Below are 26,678 nucleotides of genomic sequence, written 5' to 3'. Positions count from 1 at the left end.
ACCCTCCTCTTGCCGAGCAGCTGTGTACAGCCAAGGGGATTTCTTGCCTCTGCATGGCCCAGGACCTGGGCTGGGGGATCACAAAATCCTTGGGAGGTAGCTATGCCAGCTACAGGGTGCTGACAGTGGAGGGGGCAGGAAGGGGAGCTGCAGGCCACGGGGCACTGGTGCTCATCCAGACCCCGCCCTGGCTGTGCAGCCAGCTCCCTCAGCCTCATCTCCCTGGGATTTCTCAGAAAGTGAGCAGGAGGGAGGGAGGGAGACAGGAGTGCCACAGGTGCAGCTCCCGGCACCCTGGCTGTGTGCCCAGCTGGTGGACAGAAGTCGGGGTGTTGGGCTGCTTCCTCACTCTGTGGGGAGCCCCCAGGCAGGCCCGCACTTATGACGGGGGAGGGCGGAATTGTTGGAGGTGAGTCCTGGAGGGGAGCTGGCAGCACTTACGATGGGGGGGATGATGGCCGCCCGCTGCTTCAGCTGCTTCAGGTCCAGAGGCTTCTGGGACGAGGTATGGGCCCTGGCGTCACTGGCAGGGGTGAGCAGGCTAGGCCTCGGGGACATCAGCCTGTGAGGGACATGAGAGTGAGAACGTGGCAGCCGCAGCTCATGGCAGGGTCTTGGGGGACAGGGGTCCTGCCTTGCCCGCCTCTCCAGCCTCACGCCCTGGACAGATCTGGAAAGTGCCAGAAGGGCCAGCCCGGGCAGCCATGTGATGGGAGGTAGTGCCAAGGATCACACAGCCAGCGTCCGCCATGGGGATAAGGGACGGGCAGAGGAGGGGGTGGCTACTCCTCGCTCCTGGGGCCCACAGAGGCCTACCCACCTGGCCAAGGCCAGGATCAAACACTCCTGAGATGTCCCAGGAGGAAAAGCCAGAGAACCCAGGGCCTATCCCACTGGCGGCCTCAGGAGCTGCCAGAAAACCAGCAGCCACCCAGATCAAGCCACCCTGAGTCCAAGGGATCTGGAGAGATTATTTCTCACTCAAATTCAGGAGGCCCGGGCCCCAAGGCAGGCCTGTGATACAGCCGAGTCAACCCCATTTCCTAGAGACAGGAGTGGGGTACCAGCCTGTAAACCAGAAACCGCACCCTGGAAATCTTCTCACCCCTGCAGCCCTGCTGGGGGTGGCTCAGCTGTCAACAGCATGCAGGCTTAGAGCCAGCTCACGACTGCAATGGGTGTGTGGGCATCAACCATGTGCCCAGAACCTGCCAGGGGCAGCGGATTCTGTAGCCACAGTCTCAGCTGTATGCCGTGACCCTGCTGGCTGGTGTCATGACTGCCTGTAAGGGGGCTGCTTAGACCCATGTCCACCTCGCAGGCAGGCTCGCCACCCTGTGGCAATGGGAACAAGCCTCCCTCAGGCACATGGAGTGGGTCAAAGCACCAACTCCCTGCCTGCAGCTCCTTGCTCGACTCCCTGCCTCCAGCCCCTTGCTGCCCTCCACTGGGGCCCGAGGACCATGGGCACAAGACAGGCAGGCCCAGGCCTGCGGGCACTGGTCCTAGCTCGCACCCATAGCACGCTCAGCTCGGCGGGCGGAGGGAGACCGACGTGGGGACATCTGCTAAGTGCCTGTGGCTGTAGGTGAGGACGGACAGCACAAGGGCACACTGACCCCTGCTATCCAACCAGCCACTGCAGTCTCCGAGAACCTCACAACCTCACCTTCACCCCTCCCTGAAGCTCCTCAAAAGCTGACCAGAGAGTTACACTTTGACCCAGTAAATCCACTCCTAGGTGTCTAGCCAAGAGAACTGAAAACCTGCATCCACATGGAAACCTGTACTTGAGTGTTTACAGAAGCCCTGATCACAACAGCCAACAAACCAAGTGACCATCAGTGGACGAGGGAATAGACAAAACGTGGTATATACGCGTTGTTGGCGCTGTCGAGTCAATTTTGACTCACAGTTCTGCCCCCTTAGGGTTTCCAAGGCTGTCATTTTTATGGAAGCAGATCACCAGGTCTTTTCTCCTGTGGAGCCGCTCGTGGGTTTGAACTGCCAACCTTTCACAGTTAGCAGCCAAGCGCTTTAACCGCTGCACCATGGGGGCTCCTTTAACATAATGTTATTGGACCATAAAAAGTAATGAAGTACTGACTCACGCTACAACATGGATGGACCCTGAAAACATCAGGCTGGGTGAAAAAAGCCAGTCACAAAACACCTACTATACCATCACGTTCTAAGACCCCACTTCTGTGAAATGTCCTGAATAAGGAAAGCCAGAGACAGAATGGATTAGTGGTTGCCAGCGGCTGGGGGAAGGAGTCTGATCCCAGCTAGATCCCTCACAGGTAAGGCAAGCTGCATCCGAGGAGGATGAGGGTCTGGCCTCAATCAACGAGAAGCCTGAGGGTCCTGAGCCCTTGGAGAGGGGAGGAAGGCAGGGAGCTCCCCAGTGTGGCCTCCAGCCTGCCGGTCCCTGCAGCCCTGGGGTGCACGCTGCCAACCCTCCCATCCTCCCTCCCCTCTCCTTTGTCTGTGGAAGACTACGGCTTTCTTCTCCTGGGCGGCCTGGGGGCCTGCGGGGCCTGGCACGAGTGTGTGGCCCAGACAGGCCAGGGAAGCTGTCCAGACGCTCCCCCTTCCCCCGCCACTGAGCTCAGACTCTAACCCCACCTCTGGCCCTGTGACAGAGCCAACCGTGCCTCAGATTCCTCATCTGTACTGTGCAGATAGGAAGGGCCACTCCCTCTCAGGGCTGCTGTGTGGGTAGACGGGGAGATGACTAGAGCCGAGCAGGTCAGGCAAGCCTAGTACTGTTGGGGTTCTCCTTCACACTCTGTAAGGCCTGGCTGGGCGAGGGTGGTAGCGGTCAAGGGCAGGAGTCAGGAGCGAGCAGGTATGTCCCGTTGCCCACCCCACTGAGCCCATGCCTCAGCTTCCCCAGTATCATGAGCCTGGGACAATCCTTGCCTCTATCCTGGGGGCTGGGAACGGATGGTGGGGCTGGTTTGTGAACAGGGTGCCTACGGACATGGGAGTGTCTCCCCCCTGGCTCCCTAGAACTCCAGGATAAAACCCCAATGCCTCACCCTGGCCCACAAGGCCTGGGGGCTTGGGTCCCTGTTGCTTCTCTGGCCTCCTTGCACACGTGGCTTTACCCCATGGGCCTCTTCTGCCCATGGAACATAAGCTCATGCGACCACAGGGCCTTTGCGCTGGCCAACCCTCTGCCTCTTGCTTTCCCTCCTGTGTCTCACATGACCTTCAACGTCACCTCCCAAGAAGGGGTGCCTCTCTGAGTGGGCTGCCCACTCTTCACGCTCCTTGACCCCATCTTTCCACACTAGCGAAAGCTTTACTCTATTTGCTACCTGCACTAGAGCATAAGTGCCCAGGAGCCAGGGCTCTTGCCTGTCCCATCCCCTGCTGTGAGCCAGAGTCTAGAACGGGGCCTGGTCACACTACAGCCCAACCTGTCATTTGTTGAACAAAAGGGCAAAAGAGAAACAGTTTTACAGTTCCTTCACCGTCCCAGGGGCAAGGCGCAAAAACCCAAGCCCCAGCCCCGTCAGCTAGAGCCCACCATGGATGGGGTCCTGAAGCAGACCCAAGGAGGGAACATACCCTTCACTGCGCACTTAAGGTATGTCTGAGCCTGGTTATTAACTCTCCTGTTCTCACAAGCCCACCAAAAGGGAATGTCCGTGCCCTTTTTACAGATGAGAAAACCGAGGCTGGGAGAAGGGACTTTATGAAGGCCTGACTCTGCCAGAAAGCACCAGGCACCTCCTCTGGCAAATGGAATGGGGGAATGCAACTGGCCTGGGGCTTTCTGAACGAAACCACTATCTTGGCCATCTGCCAAGAACACTCCTGGGCAGAGCCGCCTGGCAGAAAGTGCCGGAGAAAGACTGGAATACGATTTTCCCTCTCAGAGTCTTCTGGAGCTGGCAGGGGCCAGAGCGAGACTAATCTGTCTCCGTCCAGAGCGCGGCGTCTGCAGCACTGGAGCTGTTGGGCGGGGGTGAGGTGGGTGGGTGGCCAGGGTGAGGGTGACCCAGGCCCACCCATCAGGCAGCCCATTCCAGGGCCTTGGCTGCCAGGGTGTGCACTGACGCATCTCCTGTATCCCCGGTGCCCGCCGCGCCTGCGCAGCCATGGCCCTGGGGAGGGGGTGGCAGGCTGCCAGCAGGAAGAGGTCAGCAGGCTGGCCGGAGTCCATATGCTCACAAAGAGGGCCAAGCAGCCCCGAGGGTAGGGAACTGTCCGGTCACACAAGGCGTGACGGACCAGGTGTCCTGATTCGCAGCCCAGGGCTCCCGCTCCCTAGGGGCTGAATGGGGGACACTCAGGCAGGGGGTGGTCAACCGCCAGGCCTAGCTGTGGGTGGGGCACAACCCTAGGCAGGACTATTGGGGAGGAGGAGGGACAGTGGGAGTAAAAAGGTGCTGTGGGGCCCCAGACCTGGCCCACAGGGCTGGGGGGACGGCAGGATCAGGATGCCCCCATCCCGCCTCCCCAGCCAGGACCATGTGTGTGTCTCCTAAACACAGGTTTATCAGAGTGGTCGCCCATAAGCTCAGTGCTCGCCAAGCTCGGACAGTGACATGCTTCTGTGACACAGTACCCAGTGCCAGCAGGAGCCCGCCTGCCCTGGCCCCATTACCCAGGAATAAGCAGAGCAGATCAGCCTGGCTGCCCGCCCACCCTGGCGGCCGAATGTGCCGTGAGCACAGTTTTCTGAGCTGCGCCCGTCAGCAGGGAGCTCATAACTCTCTGCCCCCAGGAGATTGTGGGCCGGGCCTTGGCACATCACAGGGTCCCCCAGGCCGTTTGTGCCTGCACACAAACAGGGTGCGGTCCCTGGCAGCGGGGCCCAGGGAGCCCCAGATGCAGAGGCTGGCCCAAAAGTATCTGAATGACTCTGATTTTCATATGGAATGTTCTAGAACCCGCCGTTTTAAGAGTCCCAAGGGTGAATCATGGGGCAAAAGAACCATCAGACGTGAAGGTCAGATTTTCCTCCCTTGCTCTGCCCTGAACTTTTCCGAGACACGTCAGAGGAGAAAACAGATCACACTGTTTTTAGTCAAAATACAAACGACGCGCTTGCTTCACCAGCAAACAATTCGGAGCCGTCCAGATGGGAGCGGGTGGTCCAGCACCTCCACGCACCGCCCTCCGCCGCCCAGATTGGCCCTGACTCAGGAAGGACTTTGATCTGGGCCAAGGCCCCAGCGAACGCTGACGCCCAAACATGGTTAAAATCCAGCGTTCCCAGGGCTGCCTGAGCAGGCCCCACAGGGAGAGCAGAGACAGAACCCAGCAAAGGAGGGACACACTGGGGACTTGAGTACCCAAGCAGGATGGCACGAGACGGCCTTCCCCGTCCCTGCAGCCTGGATGACCGGGATAGGGCCCTTGGTGGAGGAGAGAGGAGCTATGGGAATTTACTGACACTGCCACCCCAAGTAGGCACCTCCCTGCTGGGCTCCCTCTACTGCTCCCACCCGCATCCCAGCCACCACCTCGGCGAGTACACATCTCGTTCCTCTTGGGCAGAAAGCCCTCGAGCCCTCCCTGTCACACCAAGAACAAAACACAGCTGCCCACTGTGGCCTGGTGGGCCCCGTGAGACCTGGCCCTGCCACGGACCAAATCACACAGGGCTCCTTCCCGCTCACCTGTTCTTGTCACCCGCTTCGGTCTCATCCACTTCGTCCGCGCTGCATGTGGCGCTGGAGTCGCTGTCCTGGGGGGCGCCTGCACTCTTGGCCGCGCTGGGTTTGCTGCCAGGGCCACTACCTGCACTGCCCTCCTTCTTCTCGTTCTTCACGGGTCCCTCGGGCATGGCCTCGCCACCTCCCTCCATGCCCCTGGCCCTGTCGGGGGTGTCCTCCTCTGCCTCCTCCTTGTGCTCGACTTTGCACTTGACTGGCTCCTCCATGGGCGCCTCCTCAGGGTCCTCGGTCTTCCCCACGTCCACCACCAGCTCCTCTGCCACGGAGGGTTTCTGCTCCTCCCCCTCCTCAGGTGGGGTGCCGGAGGCCTCGTCCTCCTCCACCTTGGGAGCCACAGGGGCCGCGGGCGATGGGGGAGCCAATGGGGGTGTGGGCGGCCCAGCAGCCTCGGGGGCCGGGGTGGGCTCAGTGGGGGCCAAGGTGTCCTCTGGAGGCGGGGTGGGCGGTGCAGGGAGTGGTCCATCCGTGCCCGGGGTGGGTGGGGGCTTGGGCCCATTCTGCCCAGTGTCCTTGGCTGCCTCGGTGCGGGGTGACGGGATGCTCTCGGTGTCGGAGCTATTGTTGATGGCGACTGTGGAGAGAGCAGATGGGGGTGAGAGACGGGGCAGGGGCCATAGGGAGGCAGGCACGGACCTTCTGGAACACCCCCACCCATGCTCCCCAGGTTCCTGGGCAGGCTCTCCGGTGGTGCTGGCTCCATCACCTGACACCAATACAGCCACAGCCCTGAGGCTCCCACATACTTGTAGCCCCGCCTGGCACCCCATCCCGAGCAGGGCCCACGCCTGGCTGGCTTCCTTCTCCCCACAGGCCCTGATGCCTGGTGTCCTCTCCCCCTACAGAGCCAAAGGCGCAGGGGCTCTGGGCACAGCCCTCACTCTGAAGTCTGCACGCTCCTGTCTGACCTCCCACCCTGCCTCTGCCCCGCACTGGCTATGAGGCCTTGGGAAACTTAGCTTATCTCTCAAGCCTCAGTTTTCCCACCTGTAGAATAGGGAGAATAGCCATTCTTTCTCACAGGTTGATTACGCCAGTGGGAGTGATGGCACGGGGTGAAAACCTGAGGACCAATCACTGCCAACACCGTCAACTGTCACTGTGCAGTGAGGATGTGCCACGGGGTGGTGACCAGGGAGGAGGCCCTGGGGAACTGGCACAGCCCACGTGAGGGTCAGTTTTGTGTGTCAGCATGTCCAGGCTTTTGGCCCCAGTTATTCAAACACCAATCTAGGCGTTGCCATGGAAGTACTCTATAGACGTGGTTAACGTTCACAGTTGACTCTAAGCAATCCAGATCACCCTCCGTAATACGGATGGGCCTTAAAGACAAAAAGGTTGTTTTCTGGAGAAGGAATTCTGCCTCGAGACCGTAACACAGACATCCTGCCCGAGCTTCCAGCCTGCCAGCCTGCCCTACATGTTTCACACTTGCCAGCCGCCGCAAGCGCATCCACCGACTTCGTAAAACAAATCTCTCCACGTTCTCTCTCCAACCTCCCCCCCCGTTGGACCTGCTTCTCTGGAGAACCCTGGCATCTGCGTTCTCCTCCCACAGAGCCTGGTACACAGTAGGTACGCAATAAGTGCTGAGTATGCGCACAGTTGGAAGGTCCTGGGCCCAGTTCTGGCTCTTGAGTCTTAAAAACCACCTCGTGACTTTTTTGGGTCTCAATCCATTTCCTGTAAAATGGGGACATTTGAACCATGCCCCCACACCACTTGCTGTTGGGAGATCAAACTAGGCGAGAGTCATGGTGAGAGTAGGCCATGAAATTGCAGCGCTGGGAGTGAGGCAGGGAACAGCATGGGGAACAGACACTGAGCTGAAAACGGGGGACAGTGGCAGTGGCAGCACAAACAGTGACAGAGGCACAGAGATGGGACCCCTTCCTCGCAGAGGACAGGTGGTCTCAACATGTCCCCTCCCTGGCCCAGCCCCACTCCCCCCACCAGGCCAGTGGCCACATCCATACCTGGGGCACTGCAATCCCCTCTGGGCACCTCACTCCCAGAGGCATGTAAGGCTGGAAGGAAGTTAGAAAAGAGTTAGAAGCCAGCTGGTGGCAGGTAGCAGGGTTGGGAGGGGGCGGTAGGGATGGCAGAGGCCTGGGGTCCATAGGCAGCACGGGACCTACGGTAGCTTCCACTGGCTGTTCCCCTGCCTGGCAGCCCAAATCCTGGGACAGGCATGGCCTCGCCCTGCAGACTCCCAGGTGAGCCGCAGGTACCCAGCAGGCAGGTGATCGGGCCTGCCCAAGGCCAGCCCACCTTGGGACTACTGGGGGTGGGGGACATGAGGCAAGCCTCAGCCACTCTTGGTGACTGCGGCCAAGTCATTCGCGTTCTCTAATTCTAGGCTTCCAGGGCCCCTGGGGGTGGTGCTCACCTTACGGGGGAGTGAGGCTGGAGGGAGAGGTCCTTGCTTGCGGCTGCCCACCACGCTCATTCCTCAGATGCAGAGCCAGGCCCCAGGGGCCCCTGTGGCCCCCACAAAGGCTTCCCTCAGCCTTCACTGCCCCAGTGCTCACTTCCTTCCAGAAATCACCCAGGTGGCTTTGTGCGTGCCGCACCCGGTGCTCGGCTCCTCACAGGCATGCTCCCTTACCCCTGGCCGGCCTCTTAGGGCAGGACCATCGCCACCCTGTGTGCAGACGACACTGAGGGGTTCAGCAACACCCCAGGCTGCACTGAGGCAGCCAGGAGAGCGGGCCGTGAACCCAGCACCCCTATTCCTACCACTGAGAGGACCTGCACAGCACCTGGGCCATGCTACCCTCTTCCCCTTATCCGATGAGACCACACCACCCAGGAGACCTGCACCGAGAACCCTTGCACCAGCAATTTTACCTCCCCGTCTCCATTTTTCTATTCACAAAATGGGCGGCCAGCACAGGCTCTCATGGTTATCAGCGTGCCTGTCTGCCCCGAGGGCTCTCAAGCTTCCCCGATTGCCAGATGTGCCCAGAGGGCTGTGAACTCAGATGGGGCCCAAGAATCTGCATTTCTCACAAGCGGGTGGGATGCTGATGCTGCTGGGTAGGGGTGCACACTTTGACAAATGCTGCCCCAGAGCAGGGTTAGTGGCTTTGCATGGCACCGGGCATATAATAGGTGCTTCTAAAACTATGGCCCAAAGAGGCCATGGAGCAGAGGGATGGAGAAGCCAGTTCCAGAGCCAGACTGCCAGGGCAGGAATCCTGAGGCCCAACACACCTGCTGTGTAACCTTGGGCAACTCTCCGGCCCTCAGTTTCCTCATTTGTAAAATGTGTATAAACGGAAGCAGCTATCCCACAGAACTGTCGTGAAAATGAAGGGAATTAACTGTAGATCATTTTTATGACTATTACTACCGGGCTCCGCGGGCTTCCTTCCCGGGCTTGCCTGGCCAAATGGATATCTCCCTCCTCTCACCATGCCTGGAGCAGCAAGGTGTCCCCATAGCCAGGTCCCCTGAAAGCTTCCCTCGGGGTAGCCTTGGGCCCCAACCCTCCCCGCCCCACCCCGCCCTGAGGACATCTCTGCCCGACCTCCCCTCTTCCAGGCAGCCTTCTCGCAATTCCCAGAGATTCTGGACGACCCACCTGGCCTCCGCCCAAGGGAGGATGAGGTCCCTATAGCTGGTACCCTGACCTCGTGTACATGGGGGTGCAGACAAAGGCAGGCTCATTCTACAGGCAGGAAATGAACCCGGAGAGGTCATCCAGGTGGGGATACACAGCGAACACTGGCTGGGCTGGGGGTTTCCCGAGTCTGCCAGTTACGCACCACTGACACTCCGGGGAAGACACTCTCCTCCCCAAGCCTCAGCGTCCTCATCCGTAATGTGGGTATAACGCCCTGCACCACTACTGGGTGCTAGGAGACATGTGTAGGACCTTCTAGACCGCTGTCCTCAAGCTGCTCGGAGCTGCATGAAAGACCCCCAGGGAACCACAGAAGCTGCTGCCTCTGACCAAGCCAGCCCTGCCCCATCCTTGTGAGTGATGGGGAGCTCACTACCACACAGTTCTCTTGCTGGCCAGCATCTGCTCTTGTTTTAATACTGAGCCAAGGACTGGCTGCCTTCCACTTAACTCCCCAGCATCCTGCCCACACAGACAGCCTGGTGAGTACTTCAAGAGGGGAGTGGGTTTCCTCTCCCTATGTCTTTTCTGTCCCAGGCTATAGACCCGGGCCCGAATGGCACAAGCAGAGGGATTAGCAGGCCCAGTCTTCCTGGATGCTGCCCAGGCCCCTGGCAGACATGGGTGGGAGAAACCCAGAGGTGATGAGGAAGCAGGGCTCAGCACCCCAGAGCCATCCCAACTTGAGACAACAATAACCTAGTGGCCTGATTTTCCACCTTTCACCCAGTAAGCAGGGTCCAGGCTGGCAGACACACCGCGGGCTGGAAGAGCCTGAGCTTACTTGCAGGCCTGGGTTACGAAATTACTTCCCTTCACCACAATGGCGGAAGCTGGGAAGTCACCCACATGGTGGCAGAGACCGCCAGGGCAGCAGAAAGACGCCCCAGACAGGGGATGGGAGCAAGTAAGGTTCCTTTACCAACAGCAGGAGGCTCGGCCAGGGTTGCTCTGCTGAGGAGGTGGAGGAAGGAGGGGCAGAGACAGTCAGCTACAAAGAGCTTGGGGTCTTCCAGGGTGTCATGCTGCAGGGACAGGTAGAAAGCCAGCTTGTCTCTGAGAGAGAGAAGAGGGCCCCACGGGGACTAACCAGTGGTTAGGAGGGCGGGGTCTGGACTTAATTCTTGGGCCTACAAACACTTATTATACAGTGACCTCTTGGGTTATATGGGGCGCTGGACTCTACAGCTAAGGTGGCGACAGTCTCATGTGGTCAAATTCCTCTTGTCTCGGCTCATGTGTTTGCTCACGGAGGTGAGCTGCTAGTGTGAAATACTCAGCACTCCCACAGCAGGAGATTCCAGCCAAGGCAGGGCAGACGGTGCAACTCCGTGATGCCAGAAGTCCTGGGCCAAGACACTCAGCTGCTGGAATCCTCGGTTTCCCCATATTTAAAACAGACAGTAGGCAAGGTGAATGTGTAACTTATTGCCCAAACTGGGATGCTTGGGAGGAAGAGGAGAAACTAAAAGCACTTACATAACTTCAGAAATAACCATTGACCGAGAGACTGGTTCTATGTGTATCAATTGACTGACACAATTATTCTGGTCAAAAAACTGTTTTGGAAAATAAAGCTTTCTAAAACGTGACACTGGATAGAAGGCCAAGACCGAAATCATTGCAGGGCCAGGAGGACTAACAGGGCTTCAAAGAGTGCCCGGCGCAGAGAAGCTAATTATTCTTGGTATTTTTGTTGTCATCATCATCGTTAAGGGTAGGATCTGGCTAGTGGCGCTTGCCCCTCCAAGCCGAGGCCCATGTACGCGCGCGGGGGTTTTCGGGGAGGGAGGCTGCTGAGGTCAGTTCCTGCCACATCCTCGCTCCCTCAGCCCTCACCTTCTGCCTCCTCTGCCATCTCCTCCTCGTTCCCGCTCACGCCCGACGCCTCCATCTCCTCATCTTCCACCACGGGCGGGAAGGCGGCTTCCTCACTGGCCACAGCTGGGGCTTTCTTCTTCTTCCTCCGGGCGTTCCTCTCCTTCTCCTACGGCACAGGGACAACATTGGGTCAGTGTCTGGGCTGTCAGCCCAGGGACTCCCTGTGCCCGAGGCCTCACCATGGCTGCAAAGGGCAGCGATCCCGGCCACGTGGCTGACCTTCCCCCCTCCCACCCTGCTGCAGTGGCCAAACACACCAGTGGCTGTTTTTACCAAGGATTTTAGTCTTCCATCACATCCCAGATACACCCTGGGCGCAGCCCGGCCCGTCTGTGGCGCTAACATCCTTACAGGGCAGGTGGGAGCCTACCTCTGCCTGCAGGCCACCATGGCAGCCCTCCTAACAGAGCAGCATTCCCATACCTCGGGGTGGGGACACCCTGCTGGGCATCAGTACGTGAGGTGAGGAGTGAATGAATGAGCCTTTTTCTTGCCCTGTTCATCTACCCCATGGGGGACAAGTTAGTTTGGAAAGTCTGTCATTTCATTCCATGAGTCTTTATAGAGCATCTACTATGCAGCTAGGGACCGCGTACAAGGTTCCTGCCCTCAAGAGTTTTCTAGTCAGGGAAAATGGCAACAGATCTGTTAACAGAAAGAACAACTATGGAGGTGACAGGCTGTAAAAGGGATCAAGGACAGAGGGGCTGTGGAACAGGGCTCCTGCAAGCGGAAGGGTCAGGAAAGGCCGCCCTGTATTGCATGAAGGCACCAGCTCAATCAGGCTCTGGACGAGGTGCTCCAGGTAGAAGGGTAGTGAGTGCAAAGGCCCTGAGGCGAGAGCTCACAGGGTGTGCTTGAGGAACAGAAAGCAGCTTTCACTTCCCTGCCACTCCCCACACCGATCCCCTGCTCTACCTGGCACACGGCCAGCACACATGTGCCCAGCGTGGCACAAACACCAAACTGTCTTTGTATAATGGCTGTGTGTCCACCTCTCAGGACCATGCAATCCAGCAGAGCTGGAAAGGCATCTTGGGTGCCTCTTTACCCCCTGTGCCAAGCTTGGCAGACAGAGGCTCAGAAAACACTTGCTGACTGACTTGCAGAGTGACTAAGAACAGGTGGTCTTCTTGGGCTTGAACAGTTGCTGAAGGTAGTTGGGGTGAGTTGGCTGTGGGTCCTGGGGTGATCAAGGTCCCTAAGAGGGCACCCGCACAAATACAACAGGTGTGATGGGGGGCGGGACCGCAGGCTGGGCTCTGGGGTCCCAAGGATGGAGATGACACCGGAAGCATTCCTGAGGCGCCACCAGCTCTCAGTGGCACCCCTCCCCCAACCTCTCAGGTCCCCACGTCGCAGCACAGCCCACCTCTGGGGCAAAGTCTTTGCCACCTCCACCCATGTACCAGGCAGGCCCCATCACCCGGCCCTTTACCTGGCCAGGCTGAAAACGCGCCCTCTCCCAGCTCCTGAGCAGCCCAGGGTGGGGTTACTTCTCAGGCAAATGAGGATGCTCAGAGCACGCCCCTAGAGCACCCCAGTCCTGCCCCAAACCCCAAGCTTCCTCTGGGAGGCCCCCAGCTCAAGCCCACAGAGACACGAGAAAGTGGTGTGGCGTGTGGCTTCTGTGGGTGTGGCCAAGGGTTCCCCTTTCTTCCCCAATCTATTTTTAGCAGACAGGGACTGTGAGCACTCAGGGCTGCACAAGACCCCTCCTGGCTGCAAGGTGAGCCGGGGGAGCGGGGGGGCGCAGGGGGACCTTTGGAGCTGCAGCGCAAACAGGCGGCTCCATGGGCTTGGGAAACCCCACACCCTCAAGATAGAAGGCCCTTTCTGAGACATGAGGGCCCCCGAGACACGAGGTCTCTCTGGTAGAGCCTCTGAGACCCACAGCCAAGGCCAACACCCAGAGCTGCCCCCTGCCCACCAAGGCTGAGCCCTACTGTCTCTGGAATGACACCAAACCCTCTACAGGGGGTCCAGCAACTCTGCATCAGGCTTTGTTCACAAGAAGGGAGACCTGCAACGCTAATAACTGCAGCAGGTCCTGACGAAGCACCTTCCAGTGTAGGGGCCCTGATGGTGCAATGGTTAAGCGCTCAGCTGCCAACCGAAAAGCTGGTGGTTAGAACCCACCAGCGGCTCCAGCTCCGTGGGAGAAAGATGCAACTGTCTGCTTCCATAAAGCTTTACAGCCTCAGAAGCCCTCTGGGGCAGTTCTAACCTGTCCTCTACATAGGGTCACTATGAGTCGGAATCCACTCGACGGCAATGGGTTTTTTGGTTTGGTGGCACAGTGGTTAAGAGCTCAGCTGCCCACTGGCTCCTCAGGAGAAAAGACCAGGCGATCTGCTCCTGTAACAATTACACCTAGAAAATCCTATGGGGCAATTCTCCTCTATTATGTGGGGTCGCTACAGCTGGCATCGACTTGGTGACACTTAACAGCAACGATGCGTGCCCACCTGGCCCAGGTATTAATTCACGGGATCTGTGCAAACCAGGACTGACACCTCTGCTGCTTCCAAGTCTCCAGGGGTTTCCCAGCACCCTGGAACAAACCCCAGGTCCTCAGCCTACCCACACGGCCCTGGCGGGATCTAGAGCTAGACCTCACCTCTGATGTGCTCCCCTACTGGCCTCCTTCTGCAAACATGCTAAGCATGGTCAGTCACACGGCCTTTGCACTGGCTATTTCTTCTGCCTGGACACCCTTCTCCGAGGTATCTGCGTGGATCCTTTCCTTACTTCCCTCAGTGCTCTGCTCAAATGTCACTTCCTCACAGAGGCCTTCCTTGATTACCCCTTACCATTGAATGGATTCTGACTCATAGCGCCTGTATAGGACAGAGGAGAACTCCCACAGGGTTTCCAAGGCTATAATCTCTACAGACACAAATTGCCACATAGTTCTCCTAAGGAGCAGCTAGTGGATTTGAACTGCCAACCTTTCAGTCAGCAGCTCAGCACTAAACCACTGTGCCACCAGGGCTCCTTCTTCCTTGATTACCTATCCATTGCCATCAGGTCGATTCTGACTCACAGCAACCCTAAAGCAGGGTTTCCAAGGCTACAATCTTTACCAAAGCAGACGGCCACATCTTTCTCCCAAGAGCTGCTGGTGGGTTTGAACCACTGACCTTTCGGTTAGCAGCCAAGCGCCTAACCACTGTGCCACCAGGGCTCCCTTCTTCCTTGATTACCTCTTCTAAATCAGCCACCCCCCTAGTCCCACCCCCATCACCATCATGACTTCTGCCCTGCCTGGTGTTATCAGCGTCATGCCGCCATCTAAGTTATCTGTGTGCTGACTTGTCTCATGCACTAGAAGGTTAGCAGCTTAAGAGCAGGGATGCTATGCCTTTCTTGTGTTCACAGCCATATTCCTTGTGTACCTGGAACAGTGCCTGGCACGAAATAAGTGCTCAGGAACCACTGCTTTGGAAGAATGAACCTGCTAGACAAGGACACGGCTCAGAGAGGCAAAGACAGTTGCCCAAAGCCACACAGCTCACAGGTCAAGATTTGAACACAGGGCAGGTTCAGACTAGTCCTTGACTGGACCATCTTCCTGCAGGCCTGCGTGGCCTCAGATGGAAGAGATAGGGAGTCACACAAAGCTGGGCTGGGCCTGGGCAGAGCCTGGAGGACACAGAAGCTGAGCCCAGGGTCTGGACTCACAGCGCGTAGTAGAGGGTAACTTTCGGCCACGTGGAGGGGAGGAAACCTCGAAAAAGACACTGATGCCAAATGTTACGTAAGGCCCGGGACAGAACACACTCTGCCTGCCCTGCTGCCTCCTGCTGACGTCAGTCAGCCCAGGCCGGTGGGAGGCGGGAGAAGAGGTTGCCGGCCCCGGCTTCTCCACTCTCTCCCGCGCTGGCCAAGGGCGACTTGTCTCCCCGCGCTCCAGACAGAGCTGCTGAGTGCAGGGAGAGCGGAACACGGAGGTCACAGGGTGCAGTGGCACCTCACGCATCTGCTTGAATACTCCAGTGCCGGAGAGCTCACCCCTGCCCCGAGGGTGGCCACTGTTAACACCAGGCGCAGACTGAGCCCCGACAGCCACTCGACACACACCTGCTCCTTTGAGGTCGCCGGCTCTCACTTAGCACAGTTTCCCTGCCTGTCTGTCCCAGGATGTGGTTCACAAGCCCTGCCTTGCCTGCCCGGGGTCCCCTCTCCACTCTGCAAGACCAGGTCTATTAACACAGGGAAGGTGCCTACCGAAGGAGCCAGAGCCTCCCGCAGCCCCAGGTTCTCTCTAGCACTCACCCTGACCTGGCTTTCTCATCCTCACCTGAGGAAGAAGGCCAAGGGGGGGTGACCCCAGGGTTCCCCTCCTGTCCATGCCTCTTCCCTGGACTGCCAGAGGTGCTCCCCACCCTCCAGAATGTTCTGAGCTGGGGGCTGAGGGGCTTCTCTGTGAGTTTTGGCCTATTCCACTCAGAGAGAGGACGCTGTCCCCTGCAGCCAACATGCACCCCCAGGGGAGAGCAAGTCCTCCACACAAAGCTGGCCCGGGGAACCCAGCCTGGTGCCCGCCTTCCCCTCCTGGGGCTCTTCTTGTGCCTAAACTGATTTCCTTGGTTAGCCTGGATGACTGATCCTGCCTGGCCGTCCCTCACCTGGCCCCACCTGCTGCCCTGTCCACATGGCCTGTTACCTCCCAGGTCTACCTGAAGACCATCTTCTCAGTGCCCAGCCCCGGGGGCTGTTCCTCAGCTCAGAGACCCTCAGTGGTACCCACTATCCCCTAAAAAAATCCCAGCTCCAGGCTGGCAGGAAAACCCTCCCTGCTGAGGATGCCTGAGCTACTGCCCTGGCTTGTTGAATGTGGCCCTCTGAGGGTCAGGCATGGTCCTCTACAAACATGACCTTACCTGTTCCTCACAATAGTCCTGGGAGGTAGGTCCTAGTCTTATCCCCATTCCACAGAGCAGAAAACTGAGGCCTGGAGTAGTACGGCCCTGTGCCCCACAGCCATTAGTAAGAGGCAAAGCTGGGGTACGAACCTATCAGTGCTAGAGGTCTGCTGTGTTCCGCCCCACCAGGCTGCCTCTTTGAATGAGTGAATCAATCAGTCCGTTGACGAACTGATCCAGGGGCAGACGTATTGGGCCCAATGACCCAGGGAGCTTCACTCTGGCCCCTGGGATGTCACTGTCACCACCACTATGCCTTTCCCTTCCGGAGCCTCATGGGGTGCCGGGCCCGTCTATGTGCGTTACCTGCCCTCCTCAGTCCATCCCACGACAGCCCTGACGTGGCACTGTCAGCATCCTCACCTTACAGTGGGGGACTCTGAGGCACAGAGAAGACAATCACCTGCCTGAGACCACACAACTGTGAGGTGACAGAGCCTGGACTTGAATCCAGGTCTCCTGGGCCTAGATTCCTGCTCTTAACCCTAATACGGCATGGCTGCTACCTCTGACCATTCAAGAGGACGCCTCAGATAGCCCTGAGAAGAGGGGTGGGTGCCTCCCAAATGACGGTAACAACAGCAAGTGCATTAGTTGGTAGCAGCTGTGGTAATAGTACTGGTACTGGAGGCAGCAGCAGCAATAGATGTAACAGCCAGGATGGCACAGGACCCAGCAGGGTTTCGTTCTCGTGTACCTAGGGTCGCCGACTCTACGGCACCTAACCGCAGCAACGGTAGTTGCTGTACCGGCAGTCGTAGTATTGACGGTAGTAACAGTAGTAGTACAGAGGTAAAACGAGTAGTAGTAATAGTGATAGATGTGGCAGTAATAAACGTAGTAGAAACGACACGATAGTGACAGTTAAAAAAAAAAACCTCGTTGCCATCAAATCGATTCTGACTCAGTAGCAGTGGCAGATGTAGTAGGAGTGACAGTAGCAGTTGCTGTAATACTAGTAGAGCTACAAGTAGTAACAGCAATAAACGTAGAAGTACCAGACATAGTATTGTAACAGAGATGGCAGTAGCAGTAGCAGCAGCAGCAGCAACAGTACTCGTAGTAACAGCAGTATAAACAGTAGGTAGTAACCGCAGAAGTAGGAGTAATAATAGGTGTAGTAATAACAGGAGCAGTGGCTGTTGCTGTGATACTAGTTGTACCAGTAACACAAACAACAGTAGTAGTAAAAATACAAATAGTAGTAATAGACATAGCAGTACTAACAGATGTAGCAGGAGCAGCAATAGTTGCTGTAATAGTAGTGGGAGCAGTAACAGTAACAGCAGTAATAGTAGCAGTAGAGATAGAAGGAATGGCAGTAGTAAATGTAGTAATAACAATAGTAATGGTCCTTGCTATAACAGTACTGTAGTACTAACGACAGTAATAGTAGTAGTAGAGATAGAACGAACGGCAGTAATAGAGATAGTAATAATGGTGGTGGTTGTTGCTATAACAGTGTTGCAGTACTAACAGTAACAGCAGTAACAGTAGTAGAGATAAAAGAAATAGTAGTAATAGAGGTAGTAATAACAGTGGTAGGGGTTTTTGCTATAACAGTGTTGCAGCAGTAACAGCAACAGCAGTAACAGTAGTAGAGATAGAAGGAACAATGGTAATAGATGTAGTCACAGTGGCAGTGGTTGCTGCTATAACAGTGTTGTAGTAGTAACAGACAGTGGTAGTACCAGAGAGAAAGCAGTAGTACCAGACGTAGTAGTAACAGTGGTAGTAGCAGAGAGAGCAGTTGTAACAGATGTAGTAGTAACAGACAGTGGAAGTAGCAGAGAGAGAGCAGTAGTAACATGTAGTAATAACTGGCAGTGGTAGTAGAAGAGAGAGCAGTAGTAACAGACAGTGGTAGTAGAGAGAGCAGCAGCAACAGACGTAGTAGTAACAGACACGGCAGTAGCAGAGAGAGAGCAGTAGTAACAGACAGTGGTAGTAGCAGAGAGAGAGCAGTAGTAACAGATGTAGTAGTTAACAGACAGTGGTAGTAGCAGAGAGAGAGCAGCAGTAACAGACGTAGTAGTAACGGACACGGCAGTAGCAGAGAGAGAGCAGCAGTAACAGACGTAGTAGTAACGGACACGGCAGTAGCAGAGAGAGAGCAGCAGTAACAGACGTAGTAGTAACGGACACGGCAGTAGCAGAGAGAGAGCAGCAGTAACAGACGTAGTAACGGACACGGTAGTAGCAGAGAGAGAGCGGTAGTAACAGACGTAGTAGTAACGGACACGGTAGTAGCAGAGAGAGAGCGGTAGTAACAGATGTAGTAGTAACAGACAGTGGTAGTAGCAGGGAGAGAGCAGTAGTAACAGACGTAGTAGTAACGGACAGTGGTAGTAGCAGAGAGAGAGCACAGCAGTAACAGACGTAGTAGTAACAGGCAGTGGTAGTAGCAGAGAGAGAGCAGCAGTAACAGACGTAGTAGTAACGGACACGGCAGTAGCAGAGAGAGAGCAGCAGTAACAGACGTAGTAGTAACGGACACGGCAGTAGCAGAGAGAGAGCAGCAGTAACAGACGTAGCAGTAACGGACAGTAGTAGTAGCAGAGAGAGAGCAGCAGTAACAGACGTAGTAGTAACGGACAGTGGTAGTAGCAGAGAGAGAGCAGCAGTAACAGACGTAGTAGTAACAGACACGGCAGTAGCAGAGAGACAGCAGCAGTAACAGACGTAGTAGTAACGGACACGGCAGTAGCAGAGAGAGATCAGCAGTAACAGACGTAGTAGTAACGGACACGGCAGTAGCAGAGAGAGAGCAGCAGTAACAGACGTAGCAGTAACGGACAGTAGTAGTAGCAGAGAGAGAGCAGCAGTAACAGACGTAGTAGTAACGGACAGTGGTAGTAGCAGAGAGAGAGCAGTAGTAACAGACGTAGTAGGAACGGACACAGCAGTAGCAGAGGGAGAGCAGCAGTAACAGATGTAGTAGTAGCGGACAGTGGTAGTAGCAGAGAGAGAGCAGCAGTAACAGACGTAGTAGTAACAGACAGTAGTAGTAGCAGAGAGAGAGCAGCAGTAACAGACGTAGTAGTAACGGACAGTGGTAGTAGCAGAGAGCAGCAATAACAGATGTAGTAGTAACGGACAGTGGCAGTAGCAGAGAGAGAGCAGCAGTAACAGATGTAGTAGTAACGGACAGTGGTAGTAGCAGAGAGAGAGCAGCAGTAACAGACGTAGTAGTAGCGGACAGTGGTAGTAGCAGAGAGAGAGCAGCAGTAACAGATGTAGTAGTAGCGGACACGGCAGTAGCAGAGAGAGAGCAGCAGTGACAGACGTCGTAGTAGCGGACACGGCAGTAAGAGATGCAGCAGCGGTGGCGGCTGCTGTAACAGCAAGTATAGCAGCCCTAATAACAGAAGTAGTAGCTACAGTAACAGTAGCTGTAGCAGCAGTAGGAGTATCGGGGCACCTGGCTTAACACCCCCAGTCAGGCACCAAGTTCCCATCAACTGTTCAGCTCTCACAACAACTCCTGCAACAAGTGCATTAATTTCTTCATTTTACAGATGAAGAAACTGAGGCTGGGGCAGTGAAGCCACTGCCCAAGGCCACACAGGGGCTACACAGCCAGGCTAGGACTCCATGAGCCACACTAACAGTCTTACTGGAGTTTTCCAAGTAGCCAAGGGGACGCAGTGGGAGAGCCTCCCAGGAGGGGGCCTGCTGGAAGAGGAGGAGGCCTGGGCCACTGAGGCTGGGGCCTGGGAGGAGCAGGGAAGGGAAGGAGGGGGGAGGGAAGAGGAGTAGGCAGGTGGGATGGGGAGAAAGGGGAGGAAGAAAGGAGAGGGGAGAGGGAGAGGCTAGGGCGAGTGGGAAAGAGAAAATGGAGAGTGGGCGAAGGAAGGAGAAAAGGGGGAAGAGGAAGGGGGGAAAGGGAAGGGAGGGAGAAAGACGACCCCTGAGTCTGGGGGATGCTCAGCCCAGCAGCTGCCCTGGCCGCAGAGTTGCCAGCTCAGAGTCTGACCCTGGAGCTGCTCAAGCTGGGGGGCCTCTGCCAGAAAGGATTACAGCAGGGGTCGTCAAAGGTAGGGTTCCCACTCTGCCCCTCTGAGCCTCCTCTGAGCAGCCCTGACCTCAGAGCCCTGGACAATCCAGGAGGACAGAGTTCCTGGGCACAGGTACGTACTGCTGGGGCCCACAGGCGCCAGGGAGAGCCCCGAGGGCCCCGTGTGAACAGCAGGGGGGGCTATGTGACTGGAAGTGGTGGGGTCAGGGCAGGGGGCCAACTCAGCCCAGAGGCGCTGGGACCACAGGGAGACAGTGCGGTGTGGAGGGGCTCCCTGTCCACAGTCTACGACACCCAGCACCCACAGACACATGTCAGTGAGAACCACTGACGGGCTGTAGTCATGCTTTAAGGTCTGCTCCATGTTTAGAGAGCTCAGAGAAGCAGCCCTATCCCTGATGCATGTCGACACATACTGTGTGACCCAGCAGGCTGTGGGGGACATGAGCTGACACAGGATACTTGGGACAGGCTGCCCACAGGGGGACCCAGCAGCAGATGGCTGCACGGGGCAGGGGGCTGTGCGCCCCCGTGGGGCCTCAGAATCCGAGAGAAACACAGCCCACAGTGGGGAGCATGCGTCCCTGTGGGTTCAGGCCCCACGGCAGTGCATAAGGCTGTAGGCCTCAGAGTGCCATCACCTGGCCGAGTCTCAGTTTCCCCACCTAAAAAATGGTGGCAATACCGGGCATGTTGCAAGTACTCCAAGAATGACAGAAAACACCAGGCCACCCCCAAAGGGCTGGGGTTCCCAGGCACAGCTGTGAGGAAGTGGCTGCTCCGAAGAGGCCGTTCCCTCCCCTTCTGCGCTCCGGGACGGGGGTCCTGGCTGACTCCCCTCACGCAGCTCAGTCTCCCAGTCCTGCCCTCACTCCCATGTCGGCCCCAGGCCCCAAAGCTACGAGGTCACGCGGGAAGGGAAGACAGAGCACGTGGTCCATCTGCCTCAGGCCCTTCATTCCAACGCGCTGACAGCTGCAGATTCCAGCTGAGTCAGTGGCGGCAGCCGGCTCTGAGGCTTCTTCCCCAGGCCCTGAGTGAGCCCCAAGGCCCCCAGAGGTGTCCCCGGCAGGCGCGAGTGTGGGGAGGCGGAAAAGCAGGTTTGGAGGGCAGGAAGAGGGGGCGCCCCAGCCCAGCAGGTACCAGCAGGCATGTCCACAGCACTGACCCATTCCTACCGCCCTACCAAGGGCACCGCTGACCCCAGGCCCAGGGCATTTGGGCACAGACACCCTCCACCAGCAGCCCCACCGTGAACCCGGTCTGGGGGACTCACCATCTTCAGTTTGTGCTGCTGCAGGATGTCATCCAGGTTTTGCCTCTTCTTGTAGTTGAAGTAGAAATTCTTACACTGCGACACGGTCTTGGAGCCCACCATGCGGGCAATGGCCGACCAGTTCCGGCCGTGCTCCAGGAGACCTGTGGGGATGGAGGAGCAGTCATCGGTGGGCCATACGCCCAGGGTGGGGGCAAGCCCACCACGTGGGTGATGGCCGATCAGTTCCCGCTGTGCTCCAGGAGACCTGCAGGGATGGAGGGGCAGTCATCATTGGGCCACATGCCCTGGGTGGGGACGAGCCCAGGCCTGGACCCCAGGCCCGGTTCTGGGTCCCCTACGTTCTAGGCTGGAGTGTGCAGGCAAGGCCTGGGCTTGGAGAACAATGATGATAGGCAGGTTCGTCTCTGGGTGCATCCCCCCAAAGCCAGCATCCCACACTCCGTGTCCAGGACATAGACCCCGCCTAGGCCCACTTTCTGCCTCCCCTGGCCAGGCGGGTGAGCTGGCACTGACAGGCGCTCACAGCTGCAGATGAGGCCTTGGGAGACAGGGCTATTTTCCGGCCATACTGGCTGAGAGAAAAGAGCGTGATAGGGCGAGGAGAGCTGGGGTGAGCTGGGGCCAGAAGTCTGCACCCAGGTTAACAGGGGCCCCCAGTGGGCCCATGTGGGCTGGCTTGAGGTCTGGAAGTGGACCTGCCCCTGAATCCTGTCCTCTTCCACCCCCGCCCCCCCCAACACAGTCTCATGACATTCTCTGAGCCTCTCAGACCACCTGACATGAAGAGAAACCTTGAGGACAGACAGACCCCTGTCTTGGACCAGAAAAAGTTCCCCCTTCCCCCTCAGTTCGGGCCTGAGCTGCACCCCCCTCCCCAGGGTTCTATTTTCAAAGCCATAAATCCCGGGCTCAGCAGAAAGGCAGCCTGAGCCACATCTCCAGGCAGCGCCTGCAAGGCTGGGTCTCAACCCATCTGCCCATACAACTCCCGGCGTGCAGACACACAAACACACACACACACACACCAGAGATACCCAAGTGTGTGCATACTCACACGTGTACACATGCACACCCACACATGGCACGCACTTACGCACACAGACACACGTGCACGCGCACACACACACACAGGCTGTCTCCCCAGAGGTGTGACCTTGTCTGGCCCCGTGTGGCCGAGCAGGCAGGGCCAGCCCACTGGGGGAAGGGAAGGGGTTGTGGACCAGAGCATCCACAAGCTCGTCGTGAGGGAGAGGGGTCCTGAGCACCAGAGCTGAGCTTCCCGTGACTTTAATGGAAGATTTCCCATGAGGAAGTTTCAGGGCATTTTCCTTGAATCAAATAAAGCGCCACAAAGAACTGAAATTTTGCAGGGGAGGGGGCCTGAGAGGCAGCAGTCTGTGTTTTGGCATTTCCATTCATCCGTTCCACCCATCCACCCATCCATTCATACATCTGCCGACAACTTGCTGGGCACAAAGCTCTGGACAAAAATAACGGCAGCAAAAACTAACCGACAGACCACCACGTCATAACAAATGACATGGAGTTTTCAAACCCCCTTCAAAGACGTGATTCCGTTTCATCTTTGCTGCCCGTGCTGGGAATTTTCCCGTCGGCAGGATGGAAAAGCAAGGCTCAGAGGGTCACAACAACGCACTCAGGGAGGCGCCCAGTGGGTAGATGCCAGTTTGCCTGCCCTCCGCCCTGGCAGTGGGGGTGGACCACTAAGCCACCTGCTCGCCTGTGGTGCCCAAGGCCACGTGGCTTGGCGGCCAGCTCTTCAGGGTTCCTCAAGGACAGGCGCAGAAGGGGAGGGACGGCGCGGGACGAAGTGTAACCCGGCCCCCTGATCTTTCCCTCCGCAGTGCCAGCAGCAGCTGCCACTTCCAGGGAGCCAGGCCACCGTGGAGGACAGGGACACGCGTTTATTTATATTTCCCCAGCTAGAGCCAAAAGAGCCTGGCGAGCTGGGCCTCAGCCATGGTTCTCCCATCTGGGGTGGCCTACCCCAGGGGAGGGTGACATTTCCAAACTACATAAACAAATAAGGAAGCGGCTTGGAGCAGGGCGGCTCATTAACTCCCCTGTGGAAGCAGCTGGACTGACAAGTGGGGGTCACCCAGCCCTTCCTGAAGTGTGGGACTCTGCAGGGAGCACTTGGCTGAGGGGTCAAGCTGCCCGCCCACGTTCCAGGCTGCTCCCTCCTCTGCCATGTGGGCCTCAGTTTACTCAACTGTTAGGAAGGGCTGAGCGGGTAGTCGAGGTCTTCCCCCTGGGTCTTGCACTGTGGACCCCACGCTAGAGCCTGAGGCACAGGGAGGAGCACCTGACACCCCACCGCGACTGAGCCTCCTGACCTTAAGAGCGCTCCACCGAGACCCTCACGATTCCCAAATACACACCGCGCCGAAGGGCAGAAAGGTCCCCCTCCTTCCAATAACGCAGGGTGGGTGGCAAGCACAGAACAGGAGGCTGCCTCCCAGGGTCCTGTCCTCGCTGCCAGGCAGCGTTCGCTCCGCGCCCCCGTCACCAGCTCCAGCCGCCCTTAGCCCCTGCGGACCACGCACTCACATCCTTTCATCCGCGTATCCCCCTCGGCTAAGTTTTCCGGAAACATACGGCTGGAGGATGCTCCCGGAGCGGCGGGAGCGGCGGGAGGCGGCGGCTGACGGCTCTGCCGAGCGCTGGAGGCGTCTGGGGCTCCGCGCGCGGCTCCCGGCTCCTCCGCGGCCGGCGGGCGGGAGCGGAGGGGCGCAGCTCCGAGAGCGCGCGGCCACCCCGGGCGCCGTTCTCTCCGCGGCCGCGCGCGCGCTCGCTCGCGCGAGGTGCCCGCCTCCACGGGGGCGGGCAGTTGTCGGGATGCGGCGGGGAGGGGGGGCGGAACCGTGCCAGGCGTCACCAGGGCCCTGAGCGCCCACGAGCCGCACGGACGCTCAGCGAGGGGTGCTGGCCAGCGGCCCAGAACCCGCCGACCCCGCCGCCCGGCAGCAGCGCCCACCGCAGCCGCGCTCCTTTGCGCCCAGCGCGCGGCGGCACGAATGTGACCTCCAGACGCGGGCGGGCGGCGGCGGGGAGCGTGGCAGCGGCCCAGGTTCAGAGGGGCGGGCCAAGCCGGCACTGACTCCCCCTCCCTCTCTCCCCATGGCGGCGTCAGCAGCGGTAAGAACAGATGAGGGTTCCAGAAAAACAGAGCTTCTCCACCCCCGGCAGCCAGGGCGCAAACAGCTCTTTCCGCCTCGTTCCCAAGCCAGTTCCACCTGCGGTTTGCACCCCCCCCCCACCGCCCCCGCGCCGACGTGTGGTCCATGGAGGGGAGAGGGCAGGCAGGGCTTGGTTAGCATTGGGGGAAAGGTGAGGACTTGAGGGTCTTCTCCCAGTGCGAGCGGACCACTTAGGATGCAGGGAAGAGCGTGGGGTCCCCAAAGGGCTCTCTGCCACCCAGGTCTGGAGGTACTGGCCCTCTTTTCTCCCTAAGTGATCCTTCAGCCCCCCCCACCGCCCCCCCACCCCCCACACACCTGCTGCGGATGTACCAGGCAGCGCCCAGGAGGTTGAAAGTTAACTCAGCTGAACTTTGGAGTTAGATCCAGGTCATGACCGATTTCCCTAACTCGGGGGTCACTAACCTGCTTGTCCCCTTAACCCTCAGCCAACCCATCCTGCCCGCAGACCTGAGAAGCATTCCTTGACCACCCTCTCCAAAGCTTGTCCTCCCAGTCACTTTGCCAGCTCAATTCTACCATCTCCCTACCACTGATCTGTGTCTGCCCTGAAGTCCACTCTTGTGTCCCCAGGCCCCCACGGGGCCTGGCATGCAGCAGGCACTCAGCAAATGAACAAGACTTCAGACACCTGGCGGGGCTGGGTCTGGGGTCTGTTGGCTGTCCCATGGGCATCTCTGACACTTCACTGGCTCCAGGGAAGGAGTTCCTCAAAGGAAGAGGGCTTGCCCCCGCCCCCGCCCCGCCACTGGGGAAAGGCTGGGTTGCCTGCCTCTGGCCCCTGAGTGCACCCCCCACACACGCTCTGACTGCACCCGTGGTGGCACAGTCTGCCAGCACTCCCTGTGGTCTGGGTTCCCCGACTCTACTTCTAATTTCTAAGGAAGGAGTTTCGTTCTTAAGAGTCAGGAGGCTGCAACTAGGAAGTGAAATTGGCCAAGACAGGAAGTCAGGCCAGGAGTCTGAGTCACAGACGTGGCGCGGAAAGAGGCCAAGGGGCATGGGAGGCGGGGGGGGGGGGGGCGGGGGGGGAGGAGTGTGAGAAGGGCTTCTCTCAGCAGGGAGTGTGGGACGTGGGGGACTGGGGGCAGCCACTCTGGCCCCCCTCGGGGGAGCTTCCCACACATCACTCAGGGCAGGGATAGAGTGCTTTCCTGGGGGCAGTGACTCAGCCCCTCAGCTCAAGTGCACTGGCCCCCAGAGAGGCTACACCCCCAGTGTGTCCTCTCCCATGCTCGGGGTCTCCACTGCTCTCTCTCTCAAGGGTCTTCAAACCTCTACCACCACCAACCCTCCACCCACGGACAGCCAAGATAAAACTGGAGGGGGGCTTTGCAAGCAGGCACCCACATCACCACCACTTTCTTCACTCCGTACGGGGCATGTCACACATCACCCCTCCCTGAAAACCAGACGCAGTCAGCCCTGAGGCTCCCGTTCAGTACACAGACTGTCTTCGAGAAGCAGCACAGCTAAAATCACCCACGACAGCTATTTCCCGAAGTCCAGTTTGCAAGACAGCATTTTCTGCCCAAAACACAGGCAGAGGAGGGGAAGCCCAGCGCACTTGGCCTGAATCATCCCACTTCCTGATTTCGGAAAACCTGAGGGCTGGGTGGGTTGGATAGAGCCACCGTTGGGCTGGCAGCCTTGCTGTGCACTGACTGCCTCATGTCAAAGCCGCTTCCAGAGTGTTCACCGTCCCGGAAAGGACACTGGGATGTGGATGGCATCGACATCACCCAGGCTGAGAATCACAAGGGGACTTTCCCTTACCCACCTTTCTCACCGTATCTACTCTCCAAAGAATAAGCCTAGTGCCTACTCCAGCCTCCACTGAAGCAGCCAACTGTCATCTGAGAAATCATACACCTGAAGCGAAATGGCTTCGTCATTTCCCGATACACGATAAACTATACACTAGCTGACATGGGAAAAAATCCACCACGTATGACCATTGTCTCCTGGCTTATCACTTGGGGAAAATGCTGCGTTACATGCCAAATATCTGTTTTCCTACAGAGCCACCC

The 26,678-nt window shown here is 57.9% G+C and overlaps 1 protein-coding gene across 34 annotated transcripts in view; it reads right to left on the bottom strand.

Annotated features, from left to right (window-relative positions):
• NCOR2 (nuclear receptor corepressor 2) overlaps positions 1 to 26,678 on the bottom strand; it is a 205,291-nt gene that overhangs the window by 32,981 nt on the left and 145,632 nt on the right. For 28 of the 34 annotated variants that reach the window (XM_064272061.1, XM_064272057.1, XM_064272063.1 and 25 more), the window contains 5 exons: positions 21,425 to 21,567; positions 11,161 to 11,308; positions 7,670 to 7,720; positions 5,640 to 6,267; positions 442 to 562 (listed from right to left, as the gene is read on the bottom strand). In XM_064272061.1, coding sequence (XP_064128131.1) covers positions 442 to 562; positions 5,640 to 6,267; positions 7,670 to 7,720; positions 11,161 to 11,308; positions 21,425 to 21,567 — 1,091 coding nt within the window. The remainder of the gene's footprint in view (positions 1 to 441; positions 563 to 5,639; positions 6,268 to 7,669; positions 7,721 to 11,160; positions 11,309 to 21,424; positions 21,568 to 26,678) is intronic. The other 6 variants (XM_064272071.1, XM_064272083.1, XM_064272084.1 and 3 more) reach the window with 1 other exon arrangement.

The sequence above is a fragment of the Loxodonta africana genome, chromosome 19 (assembly GCF_030014295.1).
Source record: "Loxodonta africana isolate mLoxAfr1 chromosome 19, mLoxAfr1.hap2, whole genome shotgun sequence".
Lineage (NCBI taxonomy): Eukaryota > Metazoa > Chordata > Mammalia > Proboscidea > Elephantidae > Loxodonta > Loxodonta africana.
Note: the sequence above shows the minus strand (reverse complement) of the source record. Positions and strands in the feature narration are given on the sequence as shown.